The 14,188-nt window shown below is 43.0% G+C and overlaps 1 protein-coding gene across 3 annotated transcripts in view; it reads left to right on the plus strand.

Moving 5' to 3' along the window:
• Nucleotides 1-2,086: 2,086 nt before the first annotated feature.
• WAPL (WAPL cohesin release factor) overlaps nt 2,087-14,188 on the plus strand; it is a 64,526-nt gene continuing 52,424 nt past the window's right edge. For 2 of the 3 annotated variants that reach the window (XM_059476564.1, XM_059476567.1), the window contains exons 1-2: nt 2,087-2,354; nt 5,434-5,957. In XM_059476564.1, the coding sequence (XP_059332547.1) occupies nt 5,456-5,957 (502 nt within the window). In that variant the 5' untranslated portion in view covers nt 2,087-2,354; nt 5,434-5,455. Of the gene's footprint in view, nt 2,355-2,748; nt 3,046-5,433; nt 5,958-14,188 lie in introns of those variants that run through there. The other variant, XM_059476565.1, reaches the window with a different exon arrangement.

The raw sequence follows: 14,188 nt of genomic DNA on the forward strand, positions 1-14,188 counted from the left end.
TTAGTCATGGGAAATTCCCTCATGACCCTGAATCTGCAGTGGTTTGGATTACTCTGTGTGGGGTTTCTACAAAGACTGGGAATACAGCTACAAATAGGAAGCTAGCCCAGGGGTATAAGGTGGGTAAGAACTTTCAAATACATCCAATTACTATCATTAGACTGCAAAATTCTCTCCATTACTGTATTAGTGACTTAGGTATCCCAGCTTTACATCAGAAATAGAGCTAATTTAATTTCAACTCTTCCAGCTTCATATCAAAATAGAAACTATTTCCTAATAGTGTCTTGGTGTTACTTCCTTACTCTGGCCACATTCTTCACTTTTTCTGGTTTTCAGGACAAACTTTTATGTTGTGAAGGACTTGTCAGAGCCTCAGTGTTTCAAACTCTCACAGTTGTGTTTTCCTCTTTGTCTAACAGATCAGTCACCAAATAAGATTATGCAAACTCAAACAGGTTTAGCTATCCATGTTACTCTTAGAGTTTAAATGAGCTATTTAGTGGCTCTGATCAAGAATACTCTCAGGAGAGCAATCTTCTCAGGTTTTGTAGTCAAATTACAGGTTTTAAAGTCTGGAGCCTGTTTTTAATGGCTCTTCAGTAACTGAGTCAGGTGGTGAGATACAGCTGAGCTTGTAAGCCTTGTCTGAAACACAACACAAACCTCAACCATACTCCAAATGGAACTTGTACTTCTCATTGCAAGGCCCTGTTGGTTTTATCTCCACTTTCTCCAGCAGTGCCAGTTGTATACTGGATTTAGAGAGCACATTCACAGCATGTTTGTGCTTCAGAAGCAATGCCTGAAAGCTCCAACACATCAGTAGAGATGAGGCAAGGACCAGATTTACTCAGAGGATCACTAAACAAAACCATAGTTTTGCATCTTCTTATTTTGAGGCAGTGATTTTGCCTTTGGGTAAAGTAAATATTAAATTAAGAAAAAACCTAGAGGTATTGAGACAACTCTAACCTCTTCTGTGCAGTGAAATCAGCCTCTTAATTAGTTCTGCATTTGGGACTTGTCTTGTAAAGCCTTGTAAAGCCTCAAATGATGATTTGAGTGTAAGCATGTGCTGTGAAACCATTTCAGACTCCGAAGTTGTAGAATTTAATTTGACTTTTCTGAGTTCCTCACTCTTCTGAAAAATTACCAAATTACATCTGTGTGATGTTGTTTAGTGTTTTTATCGTCATGTATCCTTAGTTTTGTATCCCACAAGGATTTTATGAAATGCTGCCTACAGAATATGAAATGTTGGATTTGGTGACTGTTTGATGTCCATATGTATTTGCTGCATGACACAATCCTTGTGGAGCGTTTCTGCTCTCTGCACAGTGTGTATCATTAATTAAAGCCTCAAAAGTGTGCATAAATCGAAGGCGTGTGGGTGGCTGTAGCAGCTTGTGGAAGCGGGAGCATGTGAGAGCCGCACTTTCAGACCTGCCCCGGTCGGTTCCGGGCGCTGTGTGCCGAGCATGTTTCCTGCCCGGAGCGGATGTGGCGGCCGGGCGCTCACTGTGAGTACAGCCAGGGCAGCAGCGAGCGCAGGGGGCTCCTGTGCCCTGCACGAGGCACCGCAAACTCTACATGGAGTGCCCGCAGGGTCGCTGCAGCGCCTGCTGCCTTGCCCAGCTCCCGGGCAGGGCTCTGACCCTCCGCGGCTCCAGCCGGGCTGGGCTGCCCGGGCCGCTCCCACACTCCTCGACGGGCGCCGGGACCCACCTGGGCCTGAGCGCCGTCGGGGTGGGGCCGCTCGGGGCTGCCCGCGGCGGGCCTCGCTGGCCCCGCCTTCAGAGCCTCCGCGCGGGCCCGGGCGGAGGCGGCCGCGGGGAGGCGGCGGCTCCCGCCAGGCCGGGCCACCTCGTTCCGTCCCGGCTCGGGCCGTCCCGCCGCGGGGACCCGCCCGCCGGCTCCGAGGGCCAGACCCGGGCCCTGCGGAGCCCGCGCCGCGCCGCAAACTACAACTCCCGGCGGGCACCGCGCGACAGGGCGCAGGCGCGGAGGCGGCGCGGGCGGCCGAGCGAGGCGCGCGGCGATTGGCCGCGGCGGCGGGGGGCGGGGCGAGCGCGGTGACGGCAGGAAGGAGCGGGGGCAAATGGCGGAGAGATGGTCCCGGGGCCCGTCCCGAGCGCGGCGATAATCCCGGCGCGGAGGAAGCGGCGCCGGAGGAGGCGGCGCCGGGGGCCCTGACGCCCGCGACACCCCGAGAGGGTCCCGCTGCCGGAGGGGCGGAGGCGTCCCGCAGGCTGAGCGCCTTTCGCAGGCGGCGCTTCGGCGGCCCGAACCCGCGGCCGGAGCCACATCGGCCGGGCCCGCGCCCGGCACTCGCCGCCACCGCTGACGCCGAGGTGGGTGCCGGGTAAGGGGGCGGCGGGGGCCGCGGAGCGGAGACCGCACCCCGCGGGCAGCAGCCCCGCCGCGGCCCCCGGCGCTGTCCCGCCTGCAGGGGCGTGCGGGGCCGCCGCCCCCGGGCCCGCGCGAAGTTGCGGGGCGGGAGTTGGCCCGGGGGCGAAGCGCGGCGGGGAGCGGCTCCGCGGGCCGGGCCGCGGCTGCCCCGGGCACTTGTGTAATGTGGGCCGGTGGTGCGGCGGGGCGGGGGAGGCGGCCGGGCGGGAGGGGAAATGACATCAGGGAGCGCTGGGGTGACCCGGTTCCGCTCGCACACCCCCCACCCCCCCGCCGCAGGGGGAGGGAGGAAAAAAGAAACTGTCACCGTGGGATTTCATCAGCTCCTTCTGCCTCCGTGCATTTAACCTATTTTTCTTTGCTTTGATTATGTAAGAGGAGCGGTGTAGAGAGGAGCGATGAGTAGGGGTGCCTGATGGCCTTCCTGGGGAATTACCGGGCTTTTTGTCTCCAGCTGCTCCGCCGAGTTAGCGCTGGGAAACGAGGCAGAACTGGTTTGGGGTTTTACACCTATTTACGTTGCTTGCCCCGCTCCAAATGGTGCAGCACAATGCAGGCGAGGGAGGCAGGGAGTGCACACAGAAATTGAGCGAGTGTTTTATTTCCCTCTGAGTGAAAAATCAAGAGAAAATTGTAAGTAAAGAGTAAAAATCTTATTCTGTTGATGCTCTCGTGTAAGGAGGCACCTCTTGTTCTTAAATCTAAGATACAAGTTTATAGCATAAAGTATTTATATTTTCTGAATACTCATCTTTTAACCTATGCACATTTTATTGAGTATTAATTTGGGTTTTGATATTTTTATTTAAAACTTCTTATGAGGTGATCCTAATTTTAAAATATACAAATAAGAAAATGCGGCTTACTTTCTGAAAATTAACTCCCCTTGACTACAGGAATCTTCTCTTTGGAACTGCAAGCCACAAGCCATAATTTAAATGTGTCATTATCTTTGCATAGGCTGGGAATGAAGTATCAAAAATACTTGAGTACTTCTTACAGTGCTTATTATAACTAATACTTACTTGAGTCTGGAGGGTTTAGGGGAGAAAAATGTGCTAGTGGTGAGTGAAATGTTTTTTTTCTTTCCTGTAAGTTGTTAGAAACTGAGATGTTAATAAATATTTTACTTTAGCTTCTACAGCTTAAAAACCTGGCTGTTCTAGTCTAAAATATTTTAGTTGCCATTACAAACATTAACTAACATCAGCAAAATAAAACTGGTAATTTAGATTTAGTTTGCCGTTTGCTTTCTAAACTATGTGTAGATAGAAACTAGAAAATTGGAGCTACCCGCAGGGGAGGAAAGCAAGAAGTTTGGCAGTGATGTGTGTGGGGAAAAGAGGAGATGGGGTTAAAGGGTGCTGTTTCCTAGGAGCAGGCAGGAGCCCTCTGAAGAGTGGGCTTTAGCAGCAGAGTTCTGCTCAGCAGATAAGCACCTGCCTTCCCCTTCCCTCAGCTGCACCACAGGGAAAAAGCCTTTCCCAAAGTGGGTGTTCCTATAGCTCTTCTGCATTGCATCACCATCCACCTGGTAAACTTCTGAGGCTCAAATGTGATCATTTTAATTCATTTAATATTTTCTCCATGGATTTTCTCCCCATGAATTGCTTGGTTCCTATGGTAAGTGAAGGTTGACCTGGTCTAATAGAGGGAGACTATTATGAGTGAGACAGTCTTGCTAGAATGAAGTGATAGAGGGACATTTCTGGAAAGCAGTCTGGCAGTTTTGGTAGATGCAAAACTGACACTTCAGGTTGAGAAACTGTGAGTGTTGAGATGAAAACTAAAATAGGAAAAGCAGTATGTCACATATTCGGGGAGTAATAATAAAAACAGTTGTATTGAACAAATAGATCATGATAAGTCCCATAAAAATTATTTTAACTGACATTTTTCATATACTTTATATGAAGTTAGTTAACATTTCAGAAGTTAGATTTCTTTGATTCTGTACCTTAAATAACTGTCTTTTTTAGCAGACTTTTTGCCTGTATGGAGAGGAGTTTCAGAGAGAAAGATGGACTTGATTAGATTCAAGCTGACTATAAAGATTTGCAATTTCCTATCCATCTTTGGGCCAGAAAGAGAGAAATAGTGGTTCACAAAACAGATATGAGGGTTTGGAGTTTGTGTTGTCATTTGTCCAGTAGTTGAAGTATTTGTTCTTGGGTAAAAATATCCCAGGTGATCTGTCTTTCTTCTTGAGTTAAACAAAGGTAGAGCAACACCACATGCAAGGAACTCTTAAATGTGTTCCTGTTTGATCTGTTACTTTTACCCTTCTGTTCTTCTGAGCAAGCAGTGGAGTGGTTGTGCTTGTAAGAGCCAGTGACAGTCACAGTTTGCAGGGGCTGCTAAAGGTTCCTCCATGTTCCTAGAGGTGGATTGAGCAGTGTCTCTGTTCTGTCCCTCAGTGAATCAGATTTACTTGTGGGGATTGCTGTGCACCAGTCCTGACCACAGCATGTTACCAAGCAAAACACTTGTTAGATGAGTCTGAGTGTGAGAGATGAACATGGGATGGAGTGTCATCATTGTGATTAATTAGTACTTAAAATACATCTACAGCAATGTGAAATATTCTGAAGTTTTTGTACTTAACTGGCAAGAGATTTTTTTTATGCCATGCTGTGCTGTTGGACTCCAGTAGGAAGCTGCGTGTTCAGATGTGAAAATACTCCTGAGTTGTTTTATGAAAGTGCCTTCTATCCTTGAAAATATAAAATTAGAGCAAAGAAATACCATTTTGAGAAGATTTTTCTTAAGGATTAATTGTGCCATTGGTTTATAAATGTGCAAGTAACTGAATTTCAATTTATTTTAGTGGGTGCTTAGTGCAGAACCTTTCCCCTAATGGCAGTCACGTGTGAATGAGTGAGTCTAGAAAGAAGCAGGTGATGGATCTGCTGCTTGTGTGCCCTGTACATGCCTGATGCTTGTAGGCCCAACAAAGGGTAGAAGTAACAATCATTTGTTCTAGAGGTGATGAATTGATGTTTCTTCTTTCTTTCACAACAGAGAATATGAAACAGGAGCCAAAATGACATCCCGATTTGGCAAGACCTACAGCCGGAAAGGGGGAAATGGCAGTTCCAAGTTTGATGAAGTGTTTTCCAACAAACGGACCACCCTCAGTACAAAATGGGGAGAAACCACCTTCATGGCCAAATTAGGACAGAAGAGGCCCAGTGTCAAACCAGATATTTCTGAAGTTCCTAAGAAACCCAGAGTTGAAGATGAGGTAACAGAGGATCCATTTGGATTTGACAGTGATGAAGAATCTCTTCCTGTGTCTTCAAAGAATGTGTCACAGGCTAAAAGCTCCTCTCAGCTGGAACCTGGTGAAGCTGCTCAGTCTGAGGACTTCACTCCTCTACTTGAAGCAAACAGCAGAATTAATCAGCCAGACAGTGGAGAAAATGTTGCCTCCAGCAAGTGCATACCTTTTGACAATACTGTTCCTCTCTTGAAAGAAAAGAGCACAAGCAAAAGTGTGGAAGATGGAGAATGCAAGAGCAGCAGTGCTAAACTTGTATCTGCAGGTTTGTTTGCTCAACTGTCCATATACCTCTGTTTTCCTCTGATTTTGGCTGACCTCCCTTTAGACTTTGTGTTTTCAAGGGATTTTTACGTATTCTGATAAAGCTGTGGGGCAATTCTTAATTGTAAACAATTGTAGAGTATTCTCTATTTAACCAAAAGCACAAAGGAGCATTCTGCACTTTACATACTGCTCTGAGGTCTTGGGTGCTTGGGTGCTTGTGTTGTCTGCAGATGGAGGTGCAGTGCTTTAGCTTCAGGGCAGTATGTGAGTCCACTTAGTCCAGTTATTCCATAAAATGGAATAATAACATTCCACTTCTAAAATTGCTGAGTGCATTTGTGGTTTTTAAACACATATTTTGAGTAGTGATGAGTTAGTGGTAGTAGAATTTAGTGTGGGTACGTGTTCACAGCCATGAAGGTGCAGATACAGCTTAGGCCATGCTCTGTTTTATTATTTGGGTGGAAGAGGAGTTTTCTGAACTTCAGCTGCACTAACATTTTCTGTTTGTAATTAGCACAACTATATCAGTGTGTACATAAAAAACTTCAGACCTGTGAGACTGCATTCTGTCAGACTTCCTTTTAGAGGTGTTTTTGGGCTTGGAGTGTTTGTAAGATGGCTTAATACTTTTCAGAGGGGAGTTTACAGTGCCCATGGAGCTGAACAGCACTGTAATTTTCCTCAAGTCACTCCTGGAAAATATTAGATGTTGTTACATCTCATGAGAGGTTTTTGTATAATGGGCTGATTAAACCACAGCTTCTATAATTGGGTAGAAGATCATATTAGATGAACCTAGATGAAGATGACACCTACTGACTTGCTCTGGGTTATCAAAATCAATTTTAATGAGAAGAACTTATATAACTTTCATTTCTCAAATATAGTTAACCCAGAGATGAGAAATTTCAGTGGACTTGTTCAGTTGTTAATGCAGTAAACGAGAAGATACCGAATAGTAGAAGACAGCCACAGTTCAGTTATGTTTTATATATATGTTAGGGATCTAATTCAAGAAAACCCAGGAAATGCTGATTTGAGCTATGGTTTGAGTTACATTTGTAGGATGTTTAATTGTCTTTTGATCTTGCTCTTTATTTTTGCTTCTAAAGTATTTCTTGCTTTCATATGATTTTCGGCAGCTGTCTTTAACTATGATTCATTCTCAGACTGGAAATAAAAATTAGGGAATTTTCAAGTTGGAATATTGTTTTCATAAGAAATTGAGTAAGTTCATCCCCCAGTATTTCTAAGGGGAAGAAACAGTGAGTTTGCTTGGTTTTAATGAGAGATTGTAGTAGAACAGGTTTTACAGTGAAATGGTTTCCTTGTAGACAGCCTCTGTCAGAACAGTATTTTTCAGGTTGAAAAAGAAAGTGAGAGAGCTATGGGAAGAAAATGTGATAGAGCTCTGAAAATTCATCATGTGTGAAAGGCCAAGAGGAACAGACTTGAGCAGTTTCATTGGTGCTTTCTGATTCCAGTCCTGTGGAAAATAATTAAATACAACATTTAGGACAGAAAAACTCACTTATTTAAATTCTAGAACTCCTTGCTAGACAATACTGTGTATATCATAAATATGCAGCTCTGACCAGGTGGAAGCTGATGAATCTTGGTGGGTAAGTCCTTCCAGCTTTTGAGTGTGGTGGTGGTCTGACTGCAGAGGGGGAGGTTACTGAAGGCACAGTTTACTGAAGGAGTTGTGTTCTGCAAGATTTTGTGAAGTATTTGTTACTGATTCTGGCAGTTCAGCCAGAAGTAGTGAAGGACAAGCTGTATGTTGATCTGATGGTTCTGTTCTTTCAGAGTCTCTTACATTCTGTTGACACCCAGTCAAATGAAGATAAAAACACTTTTCATATCTTTCTTCAGAAATGAAATTCAGCTGTGAATCTTTGCAGAGCATCCTCAGAGGGTCTTTGGTTTCCTTACCCTTATTTAAAGACTGCAGTCTTGGTGGTAGTGTTTCTTTTTGTCAGTTAGTGTAAGTAAAACTTGGGTTGTTTAAGCTGCTGTTATACTTGTGTGTAAACTGATCCAAAATAAATAAAAGTTGTCTCTGAGGACGTTGCTCAGCACACTGAGCAATTAGAGATAGTGGTGTATAGTCAGCCAGTGTAAATGTAGGAACTTCAAAGGCTTCTTTGTTGTAGTGACTGTTCAGTACAGTTTAATGGGGAGGCTCTTTCAAAACTACAGGGAGTTAATTTGATTGATTTGGGATAGGGTTCTGGAGGATGAAGGAGCTTGGCAGGAGTGTAATAGTGTATGTTCTTCAACTGCTTTCATGTCCTTGCCCTCCCCATAATAATTTTTCCCTTCCTGGTGACTCTTGAACTCCACCAGATTCAACCAGATTTGTCCAAAGGGCTTAGAGATCATTGAGACAACAAGCTTGGCTATTCCTGCTGAGGAAAGGAAGGGGTGGGGGCTGGGAGGGAAAGCAGGCTGGTAGAAGAACATGAATATTCCCAGTGTAAGGAAGACTGCAATGTGAGCTCAACCTTAACCCACATACAGCACTCTATCTCTGGGTGTGGGAAACTAGGCTGTGTTGGTACTGATGTTGAAGAAAGTGCTTGTTAATTTGTTTTAAAGTGCAGTTGGTTGGCCTTCTCCTCATACTGCATAGACAGTGTATGAGCCATCGTTGTGTCTTAATTTTTAATATAGGTGAAGATAATGCTAGAAGTTAGACTGAGTTGAGAAATGTGACTTAGCATGGCTATGCACAAACTGAGAGGTACAGTTAATTCTGCTCCAGTTGTATCATCCTGCCTCAGTGACTATTTCTCTGGCCATGTCTGTTAATTTTAGCTGATCTTTGGTATTAAAAAGCAGTTGACTGGGGGTTTGTTTTAGTAGTTGTGCAGCCATGTAACACAGTTGAGGATCTGTATCTTTTATTTAAAATGGTAGAACTTGCTGGTCTTTTTTTTTTTTAATAGCCTTCAGCTAGTGCTTGTAACAATCTCATTTTAAAGGCTTTGAGGAGCTCTTAATGTGGAAAGCTTCTCATAATCTTACCCTAATGTTGCTTGATCAAGACTTAATACTGTCTGAAGAGTGTCTGTGAGTAATCCTGTATGTAGCAGGTAATTTGCAGATAGGGGTTTAGATGAATTTGAAACAATGAAAGGCTGTTCAGTATTAATAGTTACTGTTAGGTCATCTTTGTGAAGGTAGGGAGAACTTGGTAGCTGGAAAGTAAGTTGTGTCTTTAGGAAAATATCACACTGGTAAGTCATATAAAGCAAAAATGCAGCTATTTAGAAAATGAAGCTTTTGAGACAGTCTTACAATAGGGTGAGGTAAAAACCTTCAGAACAGTAGTTGGATTTTTGAAAGTCTGGTGGGATTTCTTTTTTTTTTTAACTGTTAAGTTTATTCTGTAAGAAGTAAACCCAAATAGTATTTCATGCAAGCTTTGGTATAAAAATGTGGCCTTGCAGAGCAAAGTTTATAAGTTTGCTCTTTTAGAATGTTTGTTAGCTTGTAGGTTGAATTAATGTAGTACAATTTTTCATGAAAATTCATGTCAAAGTTTGATGAATTTTAGGAGTTGCTATGGCATTTCATAGTTATATTAGTGTATCAGTATGTTTCACTTAGGACAGCTAGTTTGCCCACTCTGGCTATTTCAGCTTATGGAAATACTTCTGGCATTGTAGTGTGAGTTTGCATTTTGACTCTGGAAGCTGTGATGATCTGCTGGCTTTTGCTTTTGTGCAGTGCTGAGCTCTGTAACTCAGGCCTTCAGAGAGTCTGGCCAAGGGGTTGGTACTCTCCATCAGAGAAGGCACTTGGGTTAAGAGATGTTTGCCATCACTGCATACTTCATATTCTGGTTTATGGACTGAGAGAATATTCCTTTCCTGCATTAATTCTAAAAGAAAAAAATTAGGTATTTAATCATGCATTAGGGGAGAAGTATTTTAATTGGGCATAGATTGTCTGGTTTGTTTTAGAGCCTGTGAATTTATTTCTTGAAAATGTGTTTTGCTTGCTGTGGAGAAATAGAATGGCTTAAAAATCTTTCCAGACTAGAGAATGGTGTAAGAATTGTGTCCTGTTCTGCTGTGTTGTAGTGTTAAGTATGGATTTTGTGGTTATTGTGTTGGCAGTGACCTTTGAGGAGGCTCTTTATGATTAAAAGAACAAATAATTTTCTTTCCCCTTAACATTTAGAGCAATAATGAAAACAGCAATTCCTCATCTTGTTATTTGCTCCTGTGTACTGGTACTCAAACAGGTTTTGCTCTGGCAGTAGTTTAGCTCTTGGTGCTCTGAGAGAGCATTTGTCTGTTGACTGCTGTCTGATTATTTTGTTTTTCTAGATAGTTCTTAATGCCCTCATTTGTCACTTGGGGCCAGGGCACTTACAGGTAGCAAATCAAAATGGCAAGTGTAGTTCCTAAGAGCGTGTGCTCTGCAGTGCAGGAGCACAGGGATGTGCTCAGTGTGTCTTGGCCCAGGATGCACAATCTGGTTGTGTTGGTGGCTGGAAAAGCACAGAGTGCAGAGAGTAAACTGCAGAAAATGGATGTCCTTGAGGAAGGAGGTGGTTTGAGGCATCGAGTCTGTTCCTGACATACTATCCTGGCAGTACCTTAGTGGCTCTGTGCAAAGCCTCTGCATCCTGCTTGTGTGGGTGGGCAGCCCTATCTTTAGAGTTAAGTTTCACCTTCCCAAGTGCAGCTTTGTTACATAATTGCATTTGACCACCAGAATGTCGGGGTTTTCCTTTCAAATTGTTTTTAAACTTCTGTTTTGTGTTTAACACTGACATGGACATGTTAAATAATAGTTAAGCCAGAGTAACATCTTACTTCCTCTGCAGAGTTTTTGAGAGTAATATTTACTTTGTGAGAAAGAATTTCAGTTTAGTCATTTTCCATCCAAAAATGGAGCAGAGCTGGGGGAACCTGAATGAGGCCTGAGCATTTGGCAGTCTTAGGAGACAGCTGGTAGCAGCCATGATTAAAAAGAACTGCAGCTGTGCTCTGGTTGGGTCAAAGCATTAAGAAACTGATAGCAGAGAGGGGGAAAGGTCTGCCAGAAAATATGTGTGCTCAGAGAATTTCAGTGTTTTGAGGTTTGTTTGAATGTGGATTGCTGGGGTTTATCCACAGGTCCTGTCCTCTTTAGTTGCTTTTTGGTAAGTTTTCCCCTTTTGAACATATCCCCTTTCCCCTTACACACAGTCTTGTTGCTGGATCAGTAGCCTATGTTAAAACAGGTGTGATTGTTCTCCTTTTTTTTCTTTTTTCCCCTCTGCTACTTCTTTGGTGGTGGCCTGTTTGCTTTTTCCTGGGGTGTTTTTCAAAAGTCTGAAATGGTTGAAATTCTGTTTAAATCTCAGGGCTTATATTTGTTTGCTAAAATGGGAACACAGAAAAATACCCCAGGATAGAATCTGATTTCTGCAACATATTTTTCCTAATGACAGGGCAGTTCATACTGTGCATGTCCATGCACAGAGTACATGGAACTGCCTTCCCTTAATCTAGAATTCCCTTTTCCTATACAACAGTAAATATTGCAATCCATACTTTTCAAATCATTCTTTCTTCATGGCCTTGTACAATGAACAGTTTTTAAAAGATCATACTTTTAACTGCTTCTTAGTTTTCATGGTTAAAAAGTGGAAATGACTTTGCATTTAAAACAGTTGGTCAGTGCTTGTGGAATAAAAACATCCCTGTTAAGGTGCATACCTCTCAAGTGGGCCAGAGCATGCAGACAAGCAGAAACCAGTAGGTAAAGAAGCTATTTCAGACTCAAACTGCTGCAGTCTTATTAATTGGATGGAAAATGTTCTTCAATTTCCAACTTAGATCATCTTTTCATTTAAGAAACTACTGCTGTATTTATTAAATTTTTTCAGTATATTCATGAGTACTGTCTCAATTCAGACTGACTTAGCCTAAGTATATATTTGTTTTGACAATTGTTAATGTGGCTGTGTTAGAGTATGCTTTAATTTTTTCCCATAGCAGCTCACTCTAGAAAAATTGATGAAAACAGGTATTTCTGGCATGTTTGAGCCCCTCATGTTGCCCATGTCACTTAGTAGTTTTTTATTTCTGGCCTTTTCTTGCTACTCTGAGCAACAGATGCCCTTCTGAGCTTGGGGTGAGGAGGAATTGTGTCTCTTGCTTTGGACTTTCCATGAGAGGTGAGCACATGTCAGGCTCTGACAACTCTTGTGCTCCCAAGTGTGTCTTCTGCCCATTGTGTTTTTCCCCCTGAAGGTTTGCTGGGGAGGCAGCTGTGCTGAGCTCACTGTGCCTGGTTTGGCCAGGTGTGCATGTACAGGTTGGTTTGAAGGTGGTTTTAAGAGATGCACTGGTGTCAGGTGCAGTGAAAGATGAGGGAGAGCAGAATACCTGGAGATTGCTAGCCAAAGAACTAGAAGAAGAGGGGGTAAGACACTTGTTACTTCAAAAGCCATCTTGTCATAGCAGTAAAAATATTGCCTGAGCTAAAAGCAAGGGATTAATTAGTTCAGTGAATATTTTCTGCACAAGAGGGAAGGTGGCCATGTCAGCCTGCACCCCTGTGAAAGGCTTCCACTTCCATTTAAAAATACAAGGGCATTTTAGAAAGTTGTACACTGGCTGCCAAGTGTACCAGTCTGACACAACTTCTCAGAATGCCTCCTGGTAGCACATCTTCCCAATGGAAAAAAGTATATGAGGAACTACTGCATGGCTGAAACAGGGGTGCAGGGTTGGAAGCAATAATCTCATGGATAAGGGTTCAGCCTTTCCCAGGCTGGAGCCAAGGCAGTGGGATGTTGTGCCAGCAGCATGTTCTGAAACCATGAAAACCTTGTTAGGCTCAGGGAATGAGAATAATGGTCTGTTGGACATGCTGAACAGTGTGTTACCAGACTGACAGATGCATCCAGGTGATTTGAGAGATGTCTGAGGTGTCTTCTGTCTCATGTTTAAAAGAATAGCTAACTGAAGTGAAGTCATAGTGCCATTAGTTAAGACTGTGTAAGAAACTAATTAATTTTTTATATAAATTGTCTTAGAATTTTGATATTCAGGGTGCTGGAAAAGGAAACAAGATAAGCAAATGATTCTTAAGAGTAAATTAATTCTCACCACTTAAAGGTTTTCTGTGACTTTTTTCCTGCAAAATAAGGTGCCACTTAAAACATGTGCAAAGAGTCAAGCAGTGTCTGTCTCATCTGCATACAGACTTGTTGGGAATTCAATTACTTAAGAATTTGTAATCATAGCTGTGGATGTGGTTCTATAATTTTAGCTGTTTTAGAGATTGTCAACCATGAAACTGATCTTGGGAGTCACATCTTCCTGTCTTCTATTCATACCTACTAACAGTCATTGCTTTTCAAGATCTCATAGGCGTTAATGGATACTTAATTCAAATAAATTGTGGCCATTTCGTAAATTCTGTATTTTGTTTTAATGGGCTTTTTTTTTCTGAGTTTTCCAGTTCTTCAGTCATAGACAGAAAATGGATCAAGGGAGTTTAGTCTGCAACCTCTTCTCGTTACCAATCAAAACATTTCATTTCCAATGCATAATGAAATTTGTTCTCTAATTTGGAAAGAAGCATGACTTCTCTGCAGTTCCTGATTTTCTGACCAAACCAGAGATGACACTCTGTGTGTCTCAGTTGGGCTCGCCCTGGATATGAGGGGTTTGATATAAGCACCTTTCCTTTAGCTGGTCAGCTGCAAGTTGCAGACTGAAGTGATGTAGCTGTATGCTTGAGAACGTTGGTAATGGTGTAATGGAGCCATAATAAATGTTTCCAAGTGCTCAGGGACATCAGGCAGAGCAGGAGCTCATAATGAGCTTAAGAAGCTGTTTCCTCCATCCTGTGTCAGGATATGTTCCTGAGCTGTAGCCTGTTAATTTTATGTGCCCTCAGTCGCTGGAGGGCTCAAACAATTCTTGATGTTTCATTTTCTTGCCACCATGTCTTCGTTTCTATTGGAAGAGAAATCAAGAATGTAATATTGGCATTGTGCCACAAGATTTCATTGCTTTAATATTTGCAGTGAATTGTGGCTAATACTAAAAAGAAAGAAACATAGTGTGTTTGTTGATTTGTTTGTTGTGAATAGCAATCATGTTTCTCTCATTAAAGTGAAGGCTTGTACAGCCACTTACCCAGCTCTGAAGGGGAATAAGGTTTCATGCTGCAAAGGCTGTAGAAGGCCATATGCCTTTTGTTTGTAGC

This window comes from Ammospiza nelsoni, chromosome 8, assembly GCF_027579445.1.
Source record: "Ammospiza nelsoni isolate bAmmNel1 chromosome 8, bAmmNel1.pri, whole genome shotgun sequence".
Classification (NCBI taxonomy): domain Eukaryota; kingdom Metazoa; phylum Chordata; class Aves; order Passeriformes; family Passerellidae; genus Ammospiza; species Ammospiza nelsoni.